General features: G+C 47.7%; 2 protein-coding genes across 2 annotated transcripts in view; both read right to left on the bottom strand.

Annotated features, from left to right (window-relative positions):
• LOC134405669 (uncharacterized) overlaps positions 1-20,071 on the bottom strand; it is a 51,051-nt gene extending 30,980 nt beyond the window's left edge. Inside the window, exons 1-9 of the mRNA XM_063136914.1 lie at positions 18,791-20,071; positions 16,209-16,335; positions 12,147-12,260; positions 8,335-9,874; positions 7,693-7,696; positions 4,788-5,159; positions 3,495-3,590; positions 3,178-3,411; positions 1,812-1,834 (exon numbers count right to left, since the gene is read on the bottom strand). Coding sequence (XP_062992984.1) covers positions 1,812-1,834; positions 3,178-3,411; positions 3,495-3,590; positions 4,788-5,159; positions 7,693-7,696; positions 8,335-9,874; positions 12,147-12,260; positions 16,209-16,335; positions 18,791-19,954 — 3,674 coding nt within the window. The 5' untranslated portion in view covers positions 19,955-20,071. The remainder of the gene's footprint in view (positions 1-1,811; positions 1,835-3,177; positions 3,412-3,494; positions 3,591-4,787; positions 5,160-7,692; positions 7,697-8,334; positions 9,875-12,146; positions 12,261-16,208; positions 16,336-18,790) is intronic.
• On the bottom strand, positions 41-5,285 carry LOC134406832 (E3 ubiquitin-protein ligase TRIM69-like). Its single transcript, XM_063138433.1, has 6 exons — positions 4,788-5,285; positions 3,495-3,590; positions 3,178-3,411; positions 1,812-1,834; positions 1,579-1,703; positions 41-1,194 (listed from the first exon to the last, which is right to left on the bottom strand). Exons 1-6 carry the CDS (start codon positions 5,139-5,141, stop codon positions 647-649), a joined length of 1,380 nt encoding a protein of 459 aa, XP_062994503.1. The 5' UTR covers positions 5,142-5,285; the 3' UTR covers positions 41-646.
• Positions 20,072-20,302: the final 231 nt, after the last annotated feature.

Below are 20,302 nucleotides of genomic sequence, written 5' to 3'. Positions count from 1 at the left end.
GGCTGCATTACACCCACCTATTTTTTGTACCTCTCTCAAATGGGGTTTGCACCGGTCCACAACGTATTGTATCAGTTGATAATTTTAGCAGAATCCCCAGTTTTAATGGGATTTTTACTTCTCCGGGTCTTCCCTGGTAGATCCTCCAGGAGCTTTAAACAGGGATGATTGAATAAGTAACAGTAGTGTTGTAACTGAAGGAGATTCACTAGGATGATGATGATGAGATTACTATTATTTACATTTCTATATAGCCCCATAGCCAAAGCTCTCCAAGCAGTTTACAAAGGCTAAAAACATTTTTAAAAATACACAAACAGACAATATGCACAAGAGACAACATATATCTAAAAACAACTTGAATTATCAGCTAAACAGGATCAATTGAAAATCATTATGTGCTGCCAAATGCCCGGGAAAAGAGAAAAGTCTTGATCTGGCATTAAAAAGAAAACAATGTTGGCACCAGGTGGGCCTCATCAGTGAGTTCATTTCATAATTGGGGAGCCACCACCAAGAAGACGCTCTCCCTTGCTGCTGTATTCCAAGCCTCCCTCGGATGAGAACAGGGCATCTTTTTGAGAAGGATGAATATATTCAGGTATGCTTAGAGGAGCAAGCATGCCATCTACCCCATCAGATGATACTAAACTGGAAGGTGACATATTTTTAAGGGAGTTGCATTCTCCCCTGAATTGTACAGCCCAGGGCAAAAATAGGGGAACAGCCTTCCTGTGAATATGGAAGTAGCAAAAGTATAAAGATGAACCATGGTGGAGGCATCATAGAAAGACACCAGCCCAGCATCATAGTGTAGATAAACCCCAACTCTCTTGGGAAAGGAAGTGGGGCACAGCCTTTGAGGCAGAGTGTCCTTGGCCATTAGCTCTGTCCCATTCCGCAGTCGGATCACCCAGTATCCGTTGCCAGGGGAAGCAGAGATTTTCCCCTTGCGGTTGATGGAAGTTCTAACCAGGCCTAAGGTCCAAGAGGGTTTGTTGCCAACTTCCACTTCCCAGTAATGTTTTCCTGAGCAGAAGCCTTGACAACCCAACACTGCTACACAGTAGTTGAACCGCATAGGGGTGTCCGGGACATCCCGGCGAAGGTGGCCATCCCGGACACAGGTATAGCCATCTGAAAGGACAAGACATGGATGAGCTGTTTCGGGGTCCAGAGTTATCCGGGCGAAATCTGTAGAACGGAGAAAGGAAGGGGGCAGTTATAATCAGATGCTGCATAGGATTGCTCTCCCTGTGATCCTGAGTATTTTGTTCAGAAGTGTCTTGCGAGATCAAAGCCTCCATCTAGTCCAGCGCCTGTTGTAAGAATTCTTTTGGGGAAAAGGCCATAGCCCAGTGGTAGAGCAGAAGCTTTGCATCCAAAAGGTCCCAGGTTCAATCCCTGGTAAGGCTGGGAAAGACCCCTCTTAGAGATGCCCCTTCTGCCTACCCAGGCCCCATGTCCCACGGGAGGGGGGGGGACCTACCAATCAGCCTGATTCCTGACATGTCCAAGTGTTGTGTTCAGAGAAGGCACCAAAGATCCTTCTCTGCTTCTCCCATAAATCCAGTTTACCTATGTTGAGAATGGATCTCATTTCCCTCCAAGCCACATACTGTAGAGGCCCCTTGAATTGTCCAAGCATCTGTAACATGGGTGGCACAACAGGAATAGCAGGAGTAGCTTGCTGCTGCTTCACCCTTTGCCAGATGGGAAAACAACCACACACAGAAATGTACATGTTAACAACTAAATATAGGAGCACACACATATATACATATAAGCAATGTCCCTTTAATTGCACTCACCGGTTCAGGAGAGACCGTATTCCCTGTGGACGAGACGGGGACAGAAGGGAAATCAAATTAACAGAGCAGCTAAAAGATCTGGAATTCTATTACATTCTGGAACCACCACTACCCCCTGGATTTGCAATATTATGTAGTTAATGGGAGCCAGTGTGGTGCAGTGGCTGGAGTGTTGGACTGAGAAAGAGAAAGAGCAAATAAAAAAAATTAAAAATCCCTGTATGTAGAAAATTAGAATGTCAGGGACAAGGCTAAACTCAAACTCTTCTCCCCAGTGTCTAGTTTTCTTTTGTACTGAAAAACATTCAATCAGATTCATTCATTTCCCTTATTATATTTCTATACTGCCCCATAGCTGAAACTTTCTGGGCAGTTCACACACACACACACACACACACACACACACACACACACACTGAAATATTGTTTTAAACAATATTTAAACAGAAACAGAAACAATATTCAAACAGAAACCATTTATGTAAAAAAAAATATAAACAGATCACACACACAGACACAGACAACATATATTTGTCTGTGTATGTGTATATTTGTCTTTTGTAAACCACCCAGAGAGCTTCGGCTATGGGGCGGTATATAAATTTAATAAATAAAATAAAATAAAATAAAATAAATAAATAAATAAATATTTGAATACAATTTTTGAACAATTAGCGAAAAACAATCCAGGACCTGATTAAAAACTCTTTATATGCTGCCAAATGCCTGAGAGAAGGGGGCAGTTTTAACCTGGCACTGAAAAGATAATACCATATTTCTTCGATTCTAAGACGCCATCGATTGTAAGACGCACACTAATTTCAGTACCACCAACAGAAAAAAAGCTTTGATTGTAAGACATAATAGACGCACCCGCGATTCTAAGACACACCCCGTTTTTAGAGGTGTTTATGTGAGGGGGGAAGTGCGTCTTAGAATCAAAGAAATACGATAATATTGATACCAGGTGGGCCTTTTCTGGGAGATTATTCCATAATTGGGGGGCCACCACTGAGAAAGCCCTCTCCCTTGTTGTCACCCTCTGAGCCTCCCTTGTCTGAAGTGAATGTAAGAAACTGTCTTACATCAAGTTCAGCCATTGGTTCAACTAACTCATTGGTGCCTGGCAGTTCCTCCCCAGAGACTCAAAACAGGGATTTTTAGCAGCCCTGACTGGCGATATGGGGACAGCACCTGGCACCTTCTGCCTGCAGTGCATGTGACCTGCCACTGAGCTACACAGTCCTTCCTTTGAGTGGTACAGCCCAGACGCAGGATTGCCACCTCAGTGAGGACTAGGCCTTAGTTTCAGCTGTCGACCGAGAGTCCCTCTCCTTCCATGGATACCAACCAGTTTACTCCGTACCGTTAGGAACTCTGCAGAGTCCGGGAGCTCCAGATGAGCTTGTGCTTCCAACATCAACTCCTGGCCCTCCTGGCAAGACCCCTTCAGCATTCTCAGCCTCTCCTCTGTCTCCCGGAGCAGGGCTCCCCCTTCCTTCTCCAACTTCGCCTTGCATGCCTTCTCACGGGCATGGAGGAAGCGATGGAGCTGCCTAAATTCAGCAGAGACATGGTCTCCCAGGCTGAGCATAATAGCCTGGAAACCAGAGAGGTATATAAGCATATTTCCCTCTGTTGCTGAGCACCCCAAGTACTGATTCTCAGTTTCTCTTCTTTTACCTGAGAGTTCTGGAGCTTCTCTTCTTCCTCCCTTCTAAGCATGGAGGTGTTGCTCAGGTGAGACTCCATCTGAGAAATAGCCAAAGACAGCTCCTCCTGTTCAAGAATGGGAGCAGAGGTTGAGATGGTCAAAGGGAGAAACTGCCTCGCCAGATGTTGAGATTCATCACACAAAGCTTTGCCCATCCCTTCCTCTCCATGCCAAGAGCGGGAGGGGGGGGGTCAACCACACAGTCTGCATTTGGCCGCCTTGATTAGCATATGGTGATGGGTTTACTTGATGAATTTAATAAATGATCAAGGTCTCGACAAAAGTGCTGAATATTTGTTCCTTGCTGGCTCTAGCCTTTGAAATGTAACACACATGCATTGGGGGGAGGGGACAGAGAGATAGTTGGGAAGTTTTTGCAATTTGAATTTGGGCAGACAGTGGCCTGGTTTGCATGTAATGTTAACCCATGGTTTATTTAAACCATGGTTTGTTGACCTATCCAGAATAGCTGGCAGATGATCGAACAAATCCCGGCTTGTTTTCTGAATCCTGGGGTTGTTTCCCTCCTCCTTCATCCCCTCCTTCCCTGTATCCCCACTGCCTTTGAAGTTGGGGTTTTGTTTGTTTTAACTGCTTTTTCCCCACTGCTTCTGTAGCCTGGTGAAACAACCCATGAACAACCCACGATTCTGGGTTCATACATAATGCCAACCCACGATTAGAGGATGTTTTTACTCTGTTACTGTTGTGTTCTTAATTGTTTAATATATTTCTTTTATTGTTGCTTTTAGCAAATTTCGTTAAGTGCCTTGAGTGCCATTTTTGGTAGAAAGGCAAGATACACATCAAATAAATAAACAAACAAACCCTGTAGCACAGCCTTCTGCAACTTGGTGCCCTCTAGAAGTGTTGGCCATATTCATTTGGCATTGCTGGCTGTGGATAATGGGTGTTGTAACCCAACACATGGTTGAGGAAGGCTGTAGAACAGCCTTCCTCAACCTGGGGCGCTCCAGATGTGTTGGACTACAACTCCCAGAATGCCCCGGCTGGGGCATTCTGGGAGATGCAGTCCAACACATCTGGAGCGCCCCAGGTTGAGGAAGGCTGCTGTAGAACAACCCTTGGATGTTTTTCCACTCAGGAGACAAGCCAAACTGCTGGCATGCTGTTAAATGCACAGGAGTCCTTTAAAGAGATTGAAACCAGCTAGCCATAGAAAGACGGTCCGCTTTCATCCTGACACCCCACCCCCCAGTTCTAATTCTAACCCCAAGAGTTCTGCTTGGACCCAGACACACCTTATAGCACTTCGTAGCCTCGTGGAGGGGGAGCCGGGTGCGATCCTGGCGCAGCCCGGATTCTCTGGAGTCAGCTCCGCTGCGGCGCCCCTCCTCAGCCTCCCCAGGATGCATTCCTCGGATTCGGCAAATCAGGGTCCCCAGGAGCTTGCAGGGGGCGTACCTCTTCTCCGAGAATTGCTCCCGGCACTGAGGACAGATGGGCTTGCTGCTGTGGGGCCCCCATGCCGTCTCAATGCAGGCCTGGCAGTAGAGGTGTCCGCAAGGGAGGGCGACCGGCTCCCAGAACCATTCCAGGCAGACGGGGCAGGAGAAATCTGGGGTCAGATCCTCAAATAGCATGGAGGAAGCCATGGCCAGAGCAGCGCACACCTAGGGACACCAAGGACCTTGGGTCCCAGCCCTCCTTCCCTCCACACAACACCAGAATCCCCCCATACACACACATCCAGAGCTGGGATGAGTTGACCTCCCAATCCTCTGGGCCCCACTGCAGGAAGCAGGGAAGACAACCCCACAGTTCACGCTGCCGCTCTGCTGCGACGTTACAGAGCCTGCTCTGGAGCCAGGCGTCGTCTGCGTTTCTCAGAAATCCGATGGCGGACTTTGCTCCAAAGACCGGATTAATTTGTCCTTATCACTCACAGGGGCGTTGACCTAGGGGCCTTGCTCAAGCAACCCAACCCACCTCTTTTGCACATAACACGTCCACACGGAACCCAAGACTTTTTGGACACAGAGCATGTGGTATTCCATGGAGTACGGCCCAACCCAAAGAGGACTGCCCTATTTGGTTCGGGAGGCCCATTACTCTGATGCATCCCCCTTGTAGACATGCCTGCAGACTCCGGATCCCTCCCTCCCATTGCTCCTGCTTTACCAGCACCTGAACCACATTGCCCCAGAACCAATGAACATCCAGCCCGATGGACAGATATGATAAACTCAAAAGCTCTATCATATATTTCTGTCCCTTTCGCTTGGTTCCAACAAAGGGATTACACTAACTTTTGGAGGTTTACCCCCTTAAAGGACCCACATAGCTTAGGGCGCAATCCTATGCCTGTTTAGACAGAGGAAAAATGCCTCTCCCAGCATAAACCAACCTGTACACCACGCTCAGGGTCTAAGGTCCTGCTCTGGGTGCTTCCTTTAAGGGAGACTCAGAAGGCAGCAGCAAGGGGCAGGGCCTTCTCAGTGGTGGCTTCCCAATTATGGAATGATCTCCCCAAAAAGGCCTGCCTGGTGCCAACATGGTTATCTCTTTGGCACCAGGTGACAACCATTCTCTTTTCTCAGGTGTTTGGCAGCACATGATGAAATTTAATCAGGCCCTGGATTTGTCTTATGGTTAGGGTTGTTTGAACTTGTTTTTAGATATGGGTTGTCTCTGTATGTACTGTCTGTGTTTTTTATGTAAATTGATTTAAAATTTTGAGGATTTTTAATGGTTTTTAATCTTTGCAAACTGCCCAGAGAGTTTCAGCTATGGGGCGGCGGCGAGGAGGAGGAGGAGGAGGAGGAGGAGGAGGAGGAGGAGGAGGAGAAGGAGAAGGAGAAGGAGAAGGAGAAGGAGAAGGAGAAGAAGAATCCGCCATGCTGTCTAAAGAATTCTGGAAGTTCTAGGCCTTTTTTCTGTCTAAACATGTGTAGGATTGCACCTTTAACCTGCTAAAATTCTGCCCACTACAAAGGTAGGAAAACCACCACCTATCCATCACTTCTAGACCAGCACGCTAATAGCAGGGCTGTAGAAAGTGGTAGCATGTGGGTGTAGCAAGGAGCCCAGCCTCAGGATGCTATGACCACTATTAACACGATTCCTATATCCCTTTGGGAAATTTCATTGCCCCTGCGTGGTCTCTATGGCATGGAAATGGAGAAAAACAGCTCGTCCCTTTGGCCACAAGAAAAGGGCTGTGTGCGCATGCTACTGATTTTGCCAGGAAAGCCATGGAAACAAAAAAAGAAAATAGATTTTATTTCCCTTATGTACAAACAACCGGGCCACAGCCACTCGTAACTTTCCCCCACAATGCTGAATCTCCCAAGGGCCGCCTCCACCTTCCCCCATACGACGCAAAAACCACGGGGACAGTTCACAGCAGACAAAGCCCAAAACGGGTGAGACAAAAACGGCAGTAGTTTGTCATTGACAATTTCTCAACGGGCCCACTGAGAAGGAGCGTTGGCCAAAGATAGCTTCACGGTTTGAGAACCGAAGGGAGCCTCGGAGGTAAGCGGGAGGGTAAAAGTTGCAAAAAGGAAGTGACTTGGCTTGTCACAAGTAAAGATCACATTACATTCATCCTGAACCTTGAAACTCTTAAGGCCTAGTTTATCCAAAGAGCAGAGGTAGTGGTAAACCTCACCACGAGTAGATGGGCTGGTGTTTCTGGACTGCGGGGATTGTGCAGTGAAGGTGAAATTGCATCCTTGATGCTTCAGCACACAATTCTCTGTGCATAGAAAAAAAAAGTGCAATACCTTGGTGTGTCTGGAGAAAGGTTCTAGACCCCCTTTCCCCTTGACATTCTAGCTTTCTGCATGCAGGGATTTGTTTTCCCCTCATACAGAAGTGTTCAACCATGCGATCCTCTATTTGACGTCTGGTATGGTACAGTCCAGAAGTAGGTTTATGATCTCATCTGCAGTTTGTGGAGAGGAGGGGGTCACTGTAATGGTACAGCACACACACCCCACTCCTTGCTTAACATGCACCTTCCTGCTTCTTACACTTGAGCCGCCAGAACAGACTGCTCCAAAGTGACCAGCAGGGAACAGAGGGGGTTTCTTTCTGGGAGGTGGAGACGAACACTTATCCCTTGGGTTGTGTAGGGCCCTTAGGTATTCACACCACTACCGGTCTGGGGGTCCACCACAACAAGTGGTAAACATGTCATACCTGTCTGGTCATTATCGACACATAGGGGCAGATATCTCAGACAGCACCTTGCCATTCTAGAACATTCCGGCTAGATCCTGCCATGGCTAGTTCCAACAGGGAGACAGACCAGCCAATCAGATGTTGGGGGTGTGGCCTATGGACACTGGAGGCGCAGCCGACAGACCGCCTTGGGATCAAGGGGGGGGGAACAACATGGTTACAATCAGTTTAGGTGTCATTACGGGGAAATTTGGGCAAGAGACCAAGAGGAAAGTGAAGGACAGACATAAACATGATATAGGGGGATATAGTTCCCCTGAACTTTTGAAGATGGACTGGAATAAATCTTTGTGGTTAAACTTCACCCTGAACATCTGCAAGTAGAGGCCATCTAGGTTTCCAGACTTGCTGTCTCCCCATCCAAATTCGTGCCCCCCTTCTGCAAATATTACTCCACTCTCTTCTCAAAAATGACCAAACCGAATTCTTCCACAACGGCCGTAAAACATCCCGGCATCCCAAAATCACAGTGAGGACAATGAACCATCAAACCAGCTTATGCAAATGTGGTTAATCCACGTCAAGTATTCCAGTGGCACAATACAGTGGTTGCTTCTGGCGGTGGAATCTGCACCGGGCTCTCGCACGGCCAAGACTTACAAGATCACCACCACGGGGTCGGGGGAGGAGGGGGAGGTATCTTGTGGGGGAGGAAACCCCAACTCCTGGGGCTTGCCGTGGACGCGCTGGTGCCGCAGGAGGGTCGAACTGTCTCTGTAGCTTTTGCCGCATTCGTCGCATTGGAAGGGGCGCTCACCCGTGTGGATGCGCTGATGGCGCACCAGCTTCGAGCGGTGGCTGAAGCTTTTGGGGCAATCGGGACACGGGTGGGGCTGGCCCGAGGCATGCATGAGCCGGTGTTGGGCCAGCAGGCTGGGCAAGCTGAAGGAGCGGCAGCATTCCCGGCACGCGTGGGGATGCTCCGTGGTGTGGATCAGCTGGTGCCGGGAAAGGCTGGAATTCCGGGTGAACGTCCGTCCACAGTCGGAGCACCGGGGGAACTCATTCCCCGCTAGGAGGGCTTGATTGGCAGACTGGAGGTTTGGGCTGGGACAATTCCCACGGCTGGCAGGGTGGAGAGACTCCCCATCGCCAACAAGCAAGCAGTCGTCATCCTCGCCATCAAACTCCTCAATCCACCCTTGTTCATCACCATCCCCAACACGGAGCTCCACTATCTCTTCAGTCTCGAGATTCCCAGAACAGAGCTCCAAATTCTTGTGCTCACGGTTCCCAGGTTGGAGCTCCGTCATTTCATCGCGCGTGGGGTCTCCGCCATTGATCTCCGTGCTCCACCCATGTTCGTAATCCCCGACACGGAGCTCCAGGATCTCCTCGCCTTCATGATCCGGCCTAGCGAGGAGCTCTGAAATCGGTTCGCCCTCATCGGTCCCAGCGTGGAGCTCCCCTGCCCGCTCCCCGTCCTGGGTGTCCGCAATCCACTCGTATTCCCACTCCTCCTCGCAGAGGTCAGAACCCGGTCCAAGATCGGTGTCCCCGAGAGGAAGCCCCACACCCGGCCCTCCTTGCTGCTGCCACTGCAGCTGGTGAACCCGGAGGTGCTGGATGAGGTTGGAGCGGCGACTGAAGCGCCTCCCGCACTCAGGGCAGCCGTGGGGGCGCTCCCCTGTGTGCACCCGCCGATGCTGCCGCAGGTTGGAGCTGAGGCAGAAGCCGCGGCCGCAGATATCGCAGCGGTAGGGTCGTTCCCCAGAGTGGATCTTCTGGTGCCGGGCCAGCTTGTAGCGGTCACAGAAGCGCTTGCCGCATTCAGGGCACTCGCAGGAGGGCTCCCCGGTGTGGAGGCGTCGGTGCCGGGCCAGCTTGGAGCGTTGGGCGAAGCTCTTGGGACAGTCCGAGCACCGGTAAGGCTTCTCGCCGGAGTGCGAGAGCTGGTGCCGCGCCAAGGCCGACTGCCAGGGGAAAGTCTTGCCACAGTCGGAGCACGCAAAGCGTGGCTCAGCCCGATGCCAGCGGGGCCTGTTCCCGTCCTGGCTGGGGGGATTGCTTTTGACAGCCGCGTCCCAGGCCTCGATGGGGCTCAGGGATCTCACCCCTGCCGGCAGGACGTCAGCCGCCTCCTCTTCCTTCCAGCTTGCCAGCTCCTCGCAGTCAGACTCACTTGAGAGCTCAGCATCTCCTGAAAGGGGAAGCCAGAGAAGTGGGGAGGGATTATGGGGTGGATGCCTTATTATATAAAGCGCCCAACAGCAAGGGTGGCTGGCCCACTTGGAGCCCTCTGGATGTTATAGACTACAACTCCCATCAGCCCTAGCCAGCTTAGCCAATGGTGAGGGATGCTGGGAGATGCAGGCCCTCCAGATGTTTTTGGCCTACAAGTTGCCCACCTCTGCCCTAGAGGCTGTTGTCTTCTCCAGTATGGCTTCTTTCCCATCCGATCCTGAGACACTGAAAAGTCCCTTTCCAGAGCCCGCCCACATTCCAAGCCAGCCTCATATGGGCCACAGGGCAAGGAGGAGGAGGAAAGTCAAAATGAATACTGGTGCACTGCAGCCATATCGAACGCAAGTTGTACCACCTATTCCTGACAAATGGATCCTCAAGAACATTTTGTCAGAATTCATGCTTATACCAGATCTAACACTGTTATTATTATTATTATTATTTATTTATATAGCACCATCAATGTAAGAAACTCCTCTCTAATTCTGTCTGGTTAGAAAAGTTTATTGCCTCTCCCTTTCCTTCTCTCTTACACACACACACACACACACACACACACACACACAAACTTCATGATCTTGGTTCACCTGTAACAACAACCCAGGGGAAAGGCTGAATATGGGTTGTTGTTGAAATGAGGTTTGTTGCTACATGAGAACCCTGTATTATTATTTAACTATGTCCCTGTTCACACAACACTCTAAGCCACAGTGATTAGGCATTTTGCGCTAAACATTATGGCTTACTATGTTGTGTGAACCATTTCTAACCATGGTGGCTACATAACCACGGTTTAAACACACTCACTAACCATTTGCTTCAGGATTAGCAGCCTAACCATGGCTTAGCGTGTTGTCTGAACAGGGTCTATGAATTGTTAATCACGAACAACCCGGAGTTCACAACCCAACAACAAACCATGGCTTCTCTTCCTGGGCTGTTCATGGTTAACAACCCATAGTTAAACCAGAGTTCATGGTTAGCATGGAATGACAACCCACGATTCAACAACAATTTACAATTCAACAACAAGCCATATTCAACCCATACTCAGGGTTGTCGTTACGTGCGAACCAGGCCATTATCTAGACCAATGTTTTCAATTATTTTACTTACAAAGAATCTGCCACACTTATTTATTTTTTGCATTTTTATACCGCCCAATAGCCAAAGCTCTCTGGGTAGTTTACAAAAACTTGTCTACCAAGAAACATACCCCTCCCCAGAAATTCTGAAGAGTCTCCTGGGAGAGCAAATACACTTGCATCACGCAGGGTAAAGACCCAGTTCACTTGGCCTGCATGACTGAAAGTGCACCCTACAATATACGTCCTCAGCCTGCTCCCCTCCAATGTGTTTTCAATCCATACAACATTGCTCTCTTAATAGTTAAGGCATTAAGAGATTCTGAGCATTGCTTAAGAATGAAAAGACGCGCCATACTGAATCAGACCAAGGATCACCCACCCCAGCATGGTTTGCAAAGATCCCATCAGCCAGCAGCCACTAGGCGGGCTGCTAAAAGCTATCCCGTGGCTTGCAATCCATTCTCTTGCCCATCCCTCTGCTAGAGCACACCTGACACTAGTGGTGATGGGAAGCCCATCTGCTGTTAGGGACTGTCTCACTGGCTGCGTTCGGGCAACACAATAGTCAATGGTGGGTTAATAGTCAACTCCAGGGTTGATTATCAAGGGGGTATTCCCCATACAACATTATAATGAACCATGAAGTGGATTAACCCCAGCGTCGAGTTGACTATTAGTCAACTGTGTGTTTGATTGACACATCCCCCGCCCTCTCTCCACCCCAGTCCTCCCGCTGGTATCCCATCAGCCATTGCAAGTTCTGTCGGCTGGACTAGAGTGTCAGCTGCTGCTTTGGTTGCTCTTGCTGGAGGACTCTGTAGGCAGCTGGAATAGTCAACTGAATGGGGCAAAATAGTCCATGGAGCCCAGCAGACAACATGCTAACCAACGGTTGTGTGCCTAGTCCACTCTGAAAAGCGTTGGTTTTTTCCATTGGTTATTTTGGGGGAATAGTCAACTGTGGGGTGGGTTTTGCCTGACACACAACACAATAACCAACGGTTGACTATTCAACTAACGGTTGACTACTTCAACCAACTTTGGTTATTGTGTTGTCCGAACACAGCCACTGAGAAGCCCCAGATCAATTTCCCAACACAAGAGAAAAGCCACTGACATCAAGGGCAACCCCTTCCTCACCGACAGCTCTCGGGGGAGCCCTTTCTGCAGCATCCTGAGGGTCTCGCAAACGTGGCTCTTGGTTCTTGCCGTCCTCCATCTTGAAGATCAGATCTGGCTTGCGAATTGGAAATCCTGCCAATAAAGGGGAGAAACAGGAGAAAGAACATTTAATGGAAGGATGTTTTCTAAAGCACACACACACACATACACGCAAAGATTTCAATCCAGCAGAATGAAATTGTTCTTTTATTCTGTTTGTTCACTGCCCCGAAATCTTTGGATAGAGAGTGGCATATAAATATTGTAAATAAATAAATGTTACCCAAAAATGTTATCTTATGATCAAAATGTTCTTTTGTCCAACAGAAGCTAAACTTAGCCATCTCACCGTTTGGGGAAATTGAGAGTGCATGACGGTATTTCTACGCATCACCACTAGGGGGCTCGTGTGTGTGTGTGTGTGTGTGTGTGTGTGTGTGTGTGTGTGTGTGTGTGTGTGAGAGAGAGAGAGAGAGAGAGAGAGAGAGAGAGAGAGAGAGAGAGAGAGAGAGAGAGAGACCAAACCTGTGCACTGTATTTGTTCAACCTGTATCATCCACCTTATCTTCAAAGGATAAGGCAGGAAAAAATACAGTTAAGCAATATTTAATACAAGTGAGTACTGCAACAAAATGTTGCAGCGGGGAGTGATCTTGCCCAAGGTTCCTGCCAGCCAACCACCCATGATGTTTTCCAGGGTAACTCCATTCCATTTCCCCATTCTTCCCCCCCCCCACTCCCAACAGTCAGCCTTCTGCACCCAATGAGCATGCTGGGACGTCACAGCGCCTTTTTTCGGTCTCCCTGAACCCCAGGCTTTTCTTTTTCTAAACGTTTTTGTACTTCTGAAAATGTACAACTTTGCTATTAGTGTATAGAGAAGTAAACAGCACACAGGCCTCCCCACACCCTTTTTGCAGGTTCTATCTAACACCTCACTGCCAAATCTGCCACAGCAGAGGCAAAAAAGACACACACACACCCAAAAAATGTCAACAAAACAAGGCCCACAGGGTTTGAACCTGTGCTCCACCACTGAGCTACGGATCCTTCCCTAGGCAGGCCTGTAACAGGGCTGGGGCCTTGTGAGACAGGCCTGAGGCAAAATGGCGAAGCTGGGAGCTTCGCCATTTTGCCTCAGGCCTGACTCACAAGGCTCCAGCCCTGTCTGGGGGACAAACCATCATGTACTACAAGCTAAAACCACCAGCCAGGCAATTAATAGCAAATAACTGGAAGACAGCTCAGATGTTGACAGTATTTATGTGGAAAAAGAAAATTTGGGATATAGCAATAAAAGAAAAGCTGACATAGAAGTTAAGAGTACACAGAGGAATAAAGAAAAGAGATACTTTCAGGACGGATTGGCAAAAATACATAGAATGTTTGAAAATACCATCGAACTCTGGTAGAAGCTTACAGAAATCTGTGGGACTCATGAAAAGTAGAATAGAAATAAATGACCGATTAATATACTACCCTAGAAAAGGAAATGCAAGATGTAAGAAGAAAAACTCTGAAATGGACCAAGCAGGGGGAGGGATTTTGAATTAGTATCCATGTGTTTTGTTATTGCTTTTCCCCCCTTCTTTTTTACTGTATTTCATTTTGAAAAGAAAACCCAATAAAAAAACTTAAAATTTCAAAAAACCAACAACCACCAGCCAGTCTTCTAGGGCAGCCCCACATACAGCAGTAAAGTCAAGCCTTGAGGAGGACGCAAGTAGCAGCATTACCTCTGGACGAAGTCTGGCTATTCTTGTTGGAACACAGCTCCCCCTTCCCCGCCCCCCAGCACTGGGCTCTATAGTTTACAGTCAGAATCTGATCAGAGTTTTGCTATGCCTAGTTATTCCTCTAATGGCAAGAAAAAGGAGGCGGTTGAGGCCTAATCAGCCTGTGGAATGTTAGAAGAAATGTGAGCTTATCTCTGTTCATTTTGCCAGAGGAAAGCAAGAGGGGAGTGATTCTCTCCCGTCCAGATGCTAACGGCTGACCTTGAAGGCCGTAGCTAACAGCCTCTGCATGGGAAAGCAGCAAAAAGGGCCAGGGAATTACAGAAGTGTCACACAGATTGAGAAGTCAATTCAGAGAGGACGGAATAAAAACGCCCTGTTTGGCATAGAGTTCGTTTATGGGCTAAGATAATTATGTTTATGGGCTAAGATATGTCAATTAGATAGTTGGGAGGTGTGTCACTGCAACCCCATCCTTGCTTTTAAGTTAATGCTCAGGGGAGCCTTTGCTAGGTACATCGTCTTTAATGTCCGTCTTTTCTTGTCCATCATACACCGCCTATAACCGTTCAAGTTCAGGTGTTCCCTCTGTCTGAGCTGTGAGAAACACATCTCACATAGACTTAGTTTGTTTCACCTGCAACATCTTTCCTTGAAACCTGAATTGACTGTTGGATCTATGAATTATGAAGAACCTGCCAAGGAAGGTATTGCTCTACATTTTATTGACCTTGAATTCTTGCTTGCTATGGATTATGTATCTCGGTCTTCAACAACGCAGTGCCTCCTGGTTTGGACTGACCCTGACTCTTGGACTTTTCGATGTCTTGACCCATGCAGCGTGGGGATACCAAAGTGGAAGCTACAATCATGGAAATCTCTGCATGTGTGAGATTACTCTGGACTTACTCATAAGAAAAAAAGAAGAGCCCTTCCGGAACAGACCAAGACTCCATCTAGTCCAGCACTCTGTTCACACAGTGGTCAACCAGCTGTCAACCAGGGACCCACAAGCAGGACACGGTGCAACAGCACCCTCCCACCCTAGTTCCCCAGCAGCTGGTGCACATAGGTTCATTACCTCTGGTACTGGAAGTAGCAAATCAGGACTAGTAGCCAATGATAGCCTTCTCCTCCAGGAATTTATCCAACCCCCTTTTAAAGCCATCCAAACTGGTGGCCATCACCACATCTTGTGGTAGCGAATTCCATAGTTTATGTGCTGTGTGAAGAAGTCCTTCCTTTTATCTGTCCAGAATCTGTCCCACCAATAAGCTTCATGGGATGACCCCTGGGGTTCTAGTATTATGAGAGAGATAGAGCAATGTCTCCCTGTTCACATTCTCCACACCATGCATCATTTTGTACACCTCTATCATGTCTCCCCTTAGCCTCCGTTTTTCCCAAGCGAAACAATCCCAGCTGTTGAACTGTGATTGAACTACAAGTTCAATCGCAGCTTTTAAAGCTCAGCTAAAAACTTTTCTTTTTTTCTAAAGCTTTTAAAACTTGATTTTGATCTGACTTTTATACTGTTACGGTAGTTTTACTCTACCCTGTGCCTGTTTGGTGCATTCTCTTCCCCTTCTTATTGTTTTATTATGATTTTATTAGAATGTAAGCCTATGCGGCAGAGTTTTTCTATTTTATTGTTTTACTCTGTACAGCACCATGTACATTGATGGTGCTATATAAATAAATAAATAATAATAATAATAACCTTCCCTCACAGGGGAGATCATTTTAGTTGCCCTTTTCTGCACTTGAACCTATGGCTTAACTCTTGGATTTGATAGGCCTTGACCTGTTCAGCACAAAGGCACCAACAAAAATTCCAAGGTCGAAGGATGTCTCTGCATGTGTAGATTTACTTAGGTCTTTTTCTAGAACTCTTGTCTTTGATGGTCTAGGATGGATCATGCCAGGAATCATCCGAGCCCCTTGCCCTGTTTTCTGAACTATAGAGATGGCAACAGAGAAATTAAACTATATGGATCTCAGACACAGTTATAGTTATTAGCTTTTGACTGTCCTTTGAAGTACATATGATTTCTGGAACATTGCAACCATCAAGTTTTTGCCATGGGAGCTGAGAAGCTCATCCATGAAACCTGACTGGCTAACAATAAAAGTCCACACTGTTTCTTGTGCTTTGTGTTAGTTTTCCAGGATTTGTTTGTGCTAAAAGATGGGACACAGGACAACCCCTCCCCACCCCATATGAAAGCCTCTGAGAAACAAAGCAGATTCCTTGATCTTACTCTGTAGGCCGCCAAACCCCTTCCCGCAAACATCCAAGTCTCACCCAGCGACCGGACTTTCCCATAATTCTCGAGCATGATCTCTCGGTAGATCTGCCGCTGGGTTTCATCCAGGAGTCTCCACTCTTCCTCGGAGAAATACACAGCTACCTCTTCGAAAGTCACCAGTGCCTGAAACCATACAAACATTTAAAGGTTTAGAGCTGACGTTGACCCTGTTCAGACGACATGCTAAGCCACGGTGGTTAAAGCATTTTGAGCTAAACATTACGGCTTAGGGGCTTGTTCCTAACCATGGTGGCTACATAAACATGGTTTAAACACAATGGCCTGGTTCAGACAACATGCTAAACCATGCTGCTTAACCACAAAATGGTTAAAGGAATGCATTCCCTTAACCATTTTGTGGTTAAGCAGCGTGGCTTAGCATGTTGTCTGTGTAAGAGAAAACAGGTAGACTGCGCTGGATAGGGACACATGGGTGACGTGGTACAGGAAGAGGGATTTCCTTTAACTATCTTTTTATGACACACTTAAGGTTAGTAGAAAAGGGCCCTGCCAACACCTGTGGAAGGGAGAATGGTATGGCGGAGGCTGGCGCCAGAACCCCGGACCTTATCTGTCAAACGGCCTTGAGTGATTGGCCAGGCCAAGGGAGGTGTGAAACCAGGCCGAATAACAAAGATGAAAGGGAGGGGGGGAAGAGCTGAGGAGCGGTATAAGGAAGGCCTTTCTTAATCCCAGGGGGTTTGGCTGTTGGCAGGAGGAGCATAACATCGTGAAAGGTGGGCTCAGCCTGGCGTAAGTTAGGCACAGTTAAGTTTTATTATTTTAGACTGTTACTGGATTTTTATGCTATCCATGCTTTTATGATGTTTTACTAGTTATTCTTCCCCATGAATCAACCCTACCCTTAGTCTAATAAAGTCTTCTACCTCACTTGGTGAGCTTTTGGCGTCTTTGTCCTGGGGCCCGTGCTAAATCCGTTGAGATCGGCCTGAGAACGCTACCCTACCCCTTTACAGTCTGAACCAGGCCACTGACTAACCATCTCCTGCAAAAGGGTTAGTGGCCTAACCATGGCTTAGTGTGTCGTCTGAACAGCCCCACTGTGTTTATCAGTGAGAGCTCCGGCTATTGGGCGGTATAAAAATGTAATAAATAAATAAATAAATAAATCTGCCTTCTGCAGGGCTGGCATCAAGGGTCGGAGTGACTGGGCACCTGCCCAAGGGACCGGTGACCAGGGCCGCTGGAGTGGCTCCTCCTCTTCACCATTGTAACACACTTCCTCACCTGCCTCACGTTCTTGCCATAACAATGGTGGTGGTGAGGAGGACCAGTGGATGCCATGGCCTTCTTGTTCCATGGCTCTCTGCCTGTCAAGCAAGCTAGTGGTACCGATGAACCGTTTTTGTGAACCGCCCAGAGAGCTTCGGCTATTGGGCGGTATAAAAATGTAATAAATAAATAATATAAATAATTATATTTATTATAAATAATAAAAATGTAATAAATAAATGTAATAAATAAATAAATAAATAAATAAATAAAATGAAGAGAAAGAAGAGTGAGGACCAATAGCAACTGAAGATAATGGTGGTGAGAAGATAGACCCACTGAGCGAGCAAACCAAGGGCTCTGAAAAACCTGGTATTGGCAGGGGACCTTTGTCCACATTAGCTGCAATCTTTATGAAGACACCCACACCCTCCCTAGCCCACCCTTAAAATCCTGGAATAAATGATGTTCCTTTGGCTTATTCATCCCAAGAAGATGGCCAGTGCAGAAAAGCATGGAATCTATACTATTGGCTGGGGTTAAGCAAACTGGAAATCTCAAACTTCTCTTTTCTTAAGCATGTCTAGTCATCTTGGCTGAATGATAGGCATCCTGGAAATGCCTGGAGAGATCTCCAAATCAAGTGAGAGGAGCAGATAAATTGCAGTAAACACTGTTTCCAGGAATTAAGAGGTGAGATTTGGATGGCCTCCATCGCCAATTAAGCAGAATAAGAAAACGTACGTAAATTGGATATGCATCATTTATTCCAAATGCAGAAATCAGCTTTAATTGGAGCAGAGTTGTTTACCACAATCCAGGCCTCTTCATAACTCTGAAATCCTCTTGCTCTATTTATTTATATCAGACTAGTAAAAAAGCCCGTCATACGACAGATGTATTTATTTTGTTAGGACTTCTTTGAATACAGTATTTTTGGTATACACTTTTCTAAAATTTTGAACCAATATATAACAGGTGAGGAGGTTAGCCTTCTATCAAATTTACCCTCATGAGACAAATTATTTACTGAGAGTGGTTTTTGGCCCGTCTGCTAGGCCAGAAGGTCCTGGCAGTTATTTTTCTGGAACTTTCCTAGAAGGCCGCAGTTCCGAGAAACGTCGCTAGACAGCGCCAAAGGGCAAAAACTATAACTGGTGTGGAGAAGCACTCTGGCATTTTATATATAGGATTTTTTAATTCCGCTTTTTCACCCCGCAGAGAGTGACTATGCCATCTCAGCCCCATCACCTTTGAAAACCTGAGCAGCCCAACAGAACACTCCACCCATCTCAAAATGTGTTACGTGACTAGTTCACCCCCCACTCCCTATGGGGTCTCTCACCTTTTTCCCGTGCCTCTCAAGCAGAGAAAGTCCCGTCAGGAAGTTTTCCACCAGGTCGACAGCCTGCGCGCACGACTCTGGGTGCTGCTGCCACACCCAGCTCTGTATCTCTTGAGGCAAAATGGCCAAAAATTGCTCCAGTACCAGGAGCTCCAGAATCTGCTCCTTGCTGCGGCTCTCCGGCTTCAGCCAGAGGCGGCAAAGTTCCCGGAGTTGCCCGTAAGCATTCCGTGGGCCCTCAGCTTCTTGGTAGCGGAACCACCGGAAACCCTGGCGGGCGGTCTCTATGACGATGCCACCTTCTTCCAAGATGGCTGCCTGAGCTTTCCCATCATCTCCTTTGCCGTCAGTTTCTGTCTTGTTACAAACCTCTTCTCTTTCTCTCTCAAGTTGCGTCACTCCTTCACCTTTAAGGTCCCCTTGTTTCTCTGGGGAAGCCACACTGGCCTTATTCTCCTCTGATGCCCCCTCATGTTCTGTCAACTCTTCTTCCTTGGAGTCTACTGCTTTCTGGACACAGGCCTCACAGTCCTTAGAGATGTCCTTCTGCGTCATTTCAGTTTGGATGGCCTTTTCTACTGTGGGGAGGCCTGTGTCCTCTAGGGTCTCCATGAAGTCCTCAATACTTCCTCCATCTATGACCCTAACTTGGGTCTCCTCCTCCTTGTCCTCTTTTTGGGGATCAGCTTCTTCTTGAGGAGATATCACACAGGCCTCAATAACGTCCTCGGATACAACCCCAGTTTTTGGAGATTCCTGCCCTTCGGGGTCAACCTCTTCTTCAATAGTAATCACACAATCGGTCCCAACCATCACTTCAGTTTTCGTCCCTCTCTCTTCTTTGGCGTCAGAGACGTTTTCAAAAGAGACCACGCAGGTCTCAATGTCGTCCTCCAGTGTCTCCTCAGGCGTTTTTGTGCCAGACTCCTTGTCCTCCGGCGTGGGCAGGAGCACCTGTTGACGCACTTCCCAACACTGGGGCCTCACGCCTGCTTCATTAGGATCCATCCTGTCTTTCCGGGACCGCGAGCGCTTCAGGATCTCCTTGAGGGTCCCAACAGGAGGGGAGCTCTCCTCCATCTCAACGCTGATTTGGACCCCTGGTTCCAGCGGCGAAGGGAACCTGAGAACCCAAGTGGACGGCCCACCTGGCTTGGCAGCCATTGCAGAGTTGGATTCCAGGAGAAGGGGCGGATGTTGTCCCACTTTACTTCTGGGGCTTCAAATTTATGTCCGACCCATGAACAACCATCTCCTGATGGCAACGACCAATATGGTTGTTCCTTTGAAGCCAGGCAGCTGAGGTGAGAAAAGGAAAGAGATCTGGTCAAAATACATCGGTGTGTGTAAAACAAACATCACATTCATCCTCAGGCAGAAAACAAGAATCCCCTGACAGAAAAAGAACCTGCCACTATAAAGAAAAAGACTAGAGTCACACAACATCGTGGTCCTTACTGACACTTTTGGTCTAAAACTAAACTGGTTTTCCTGTTTGACTTCTATTGCAAA

This window comes from Elgaria multicarinata, chromosome 11 (assembly GCF_023053635.1).
Source record: "Elgaria multicarinata webbii isolate HBS135686 ecotype San Diego chromosome 11, rElgMul1.1.pri, whole genome shotgun sequence".
In the NCBI taxonomy this organism is placed as follows: domain Eukaryota; kingdom Metazoa; phylum Chordata; class Lepidosauria; order Squamata; family Anguidae; genus Elgaria; species Elgaria multicarinata.
This window is presented reverse-complemented; position numbering and strand designations above follow the sequence as displayed.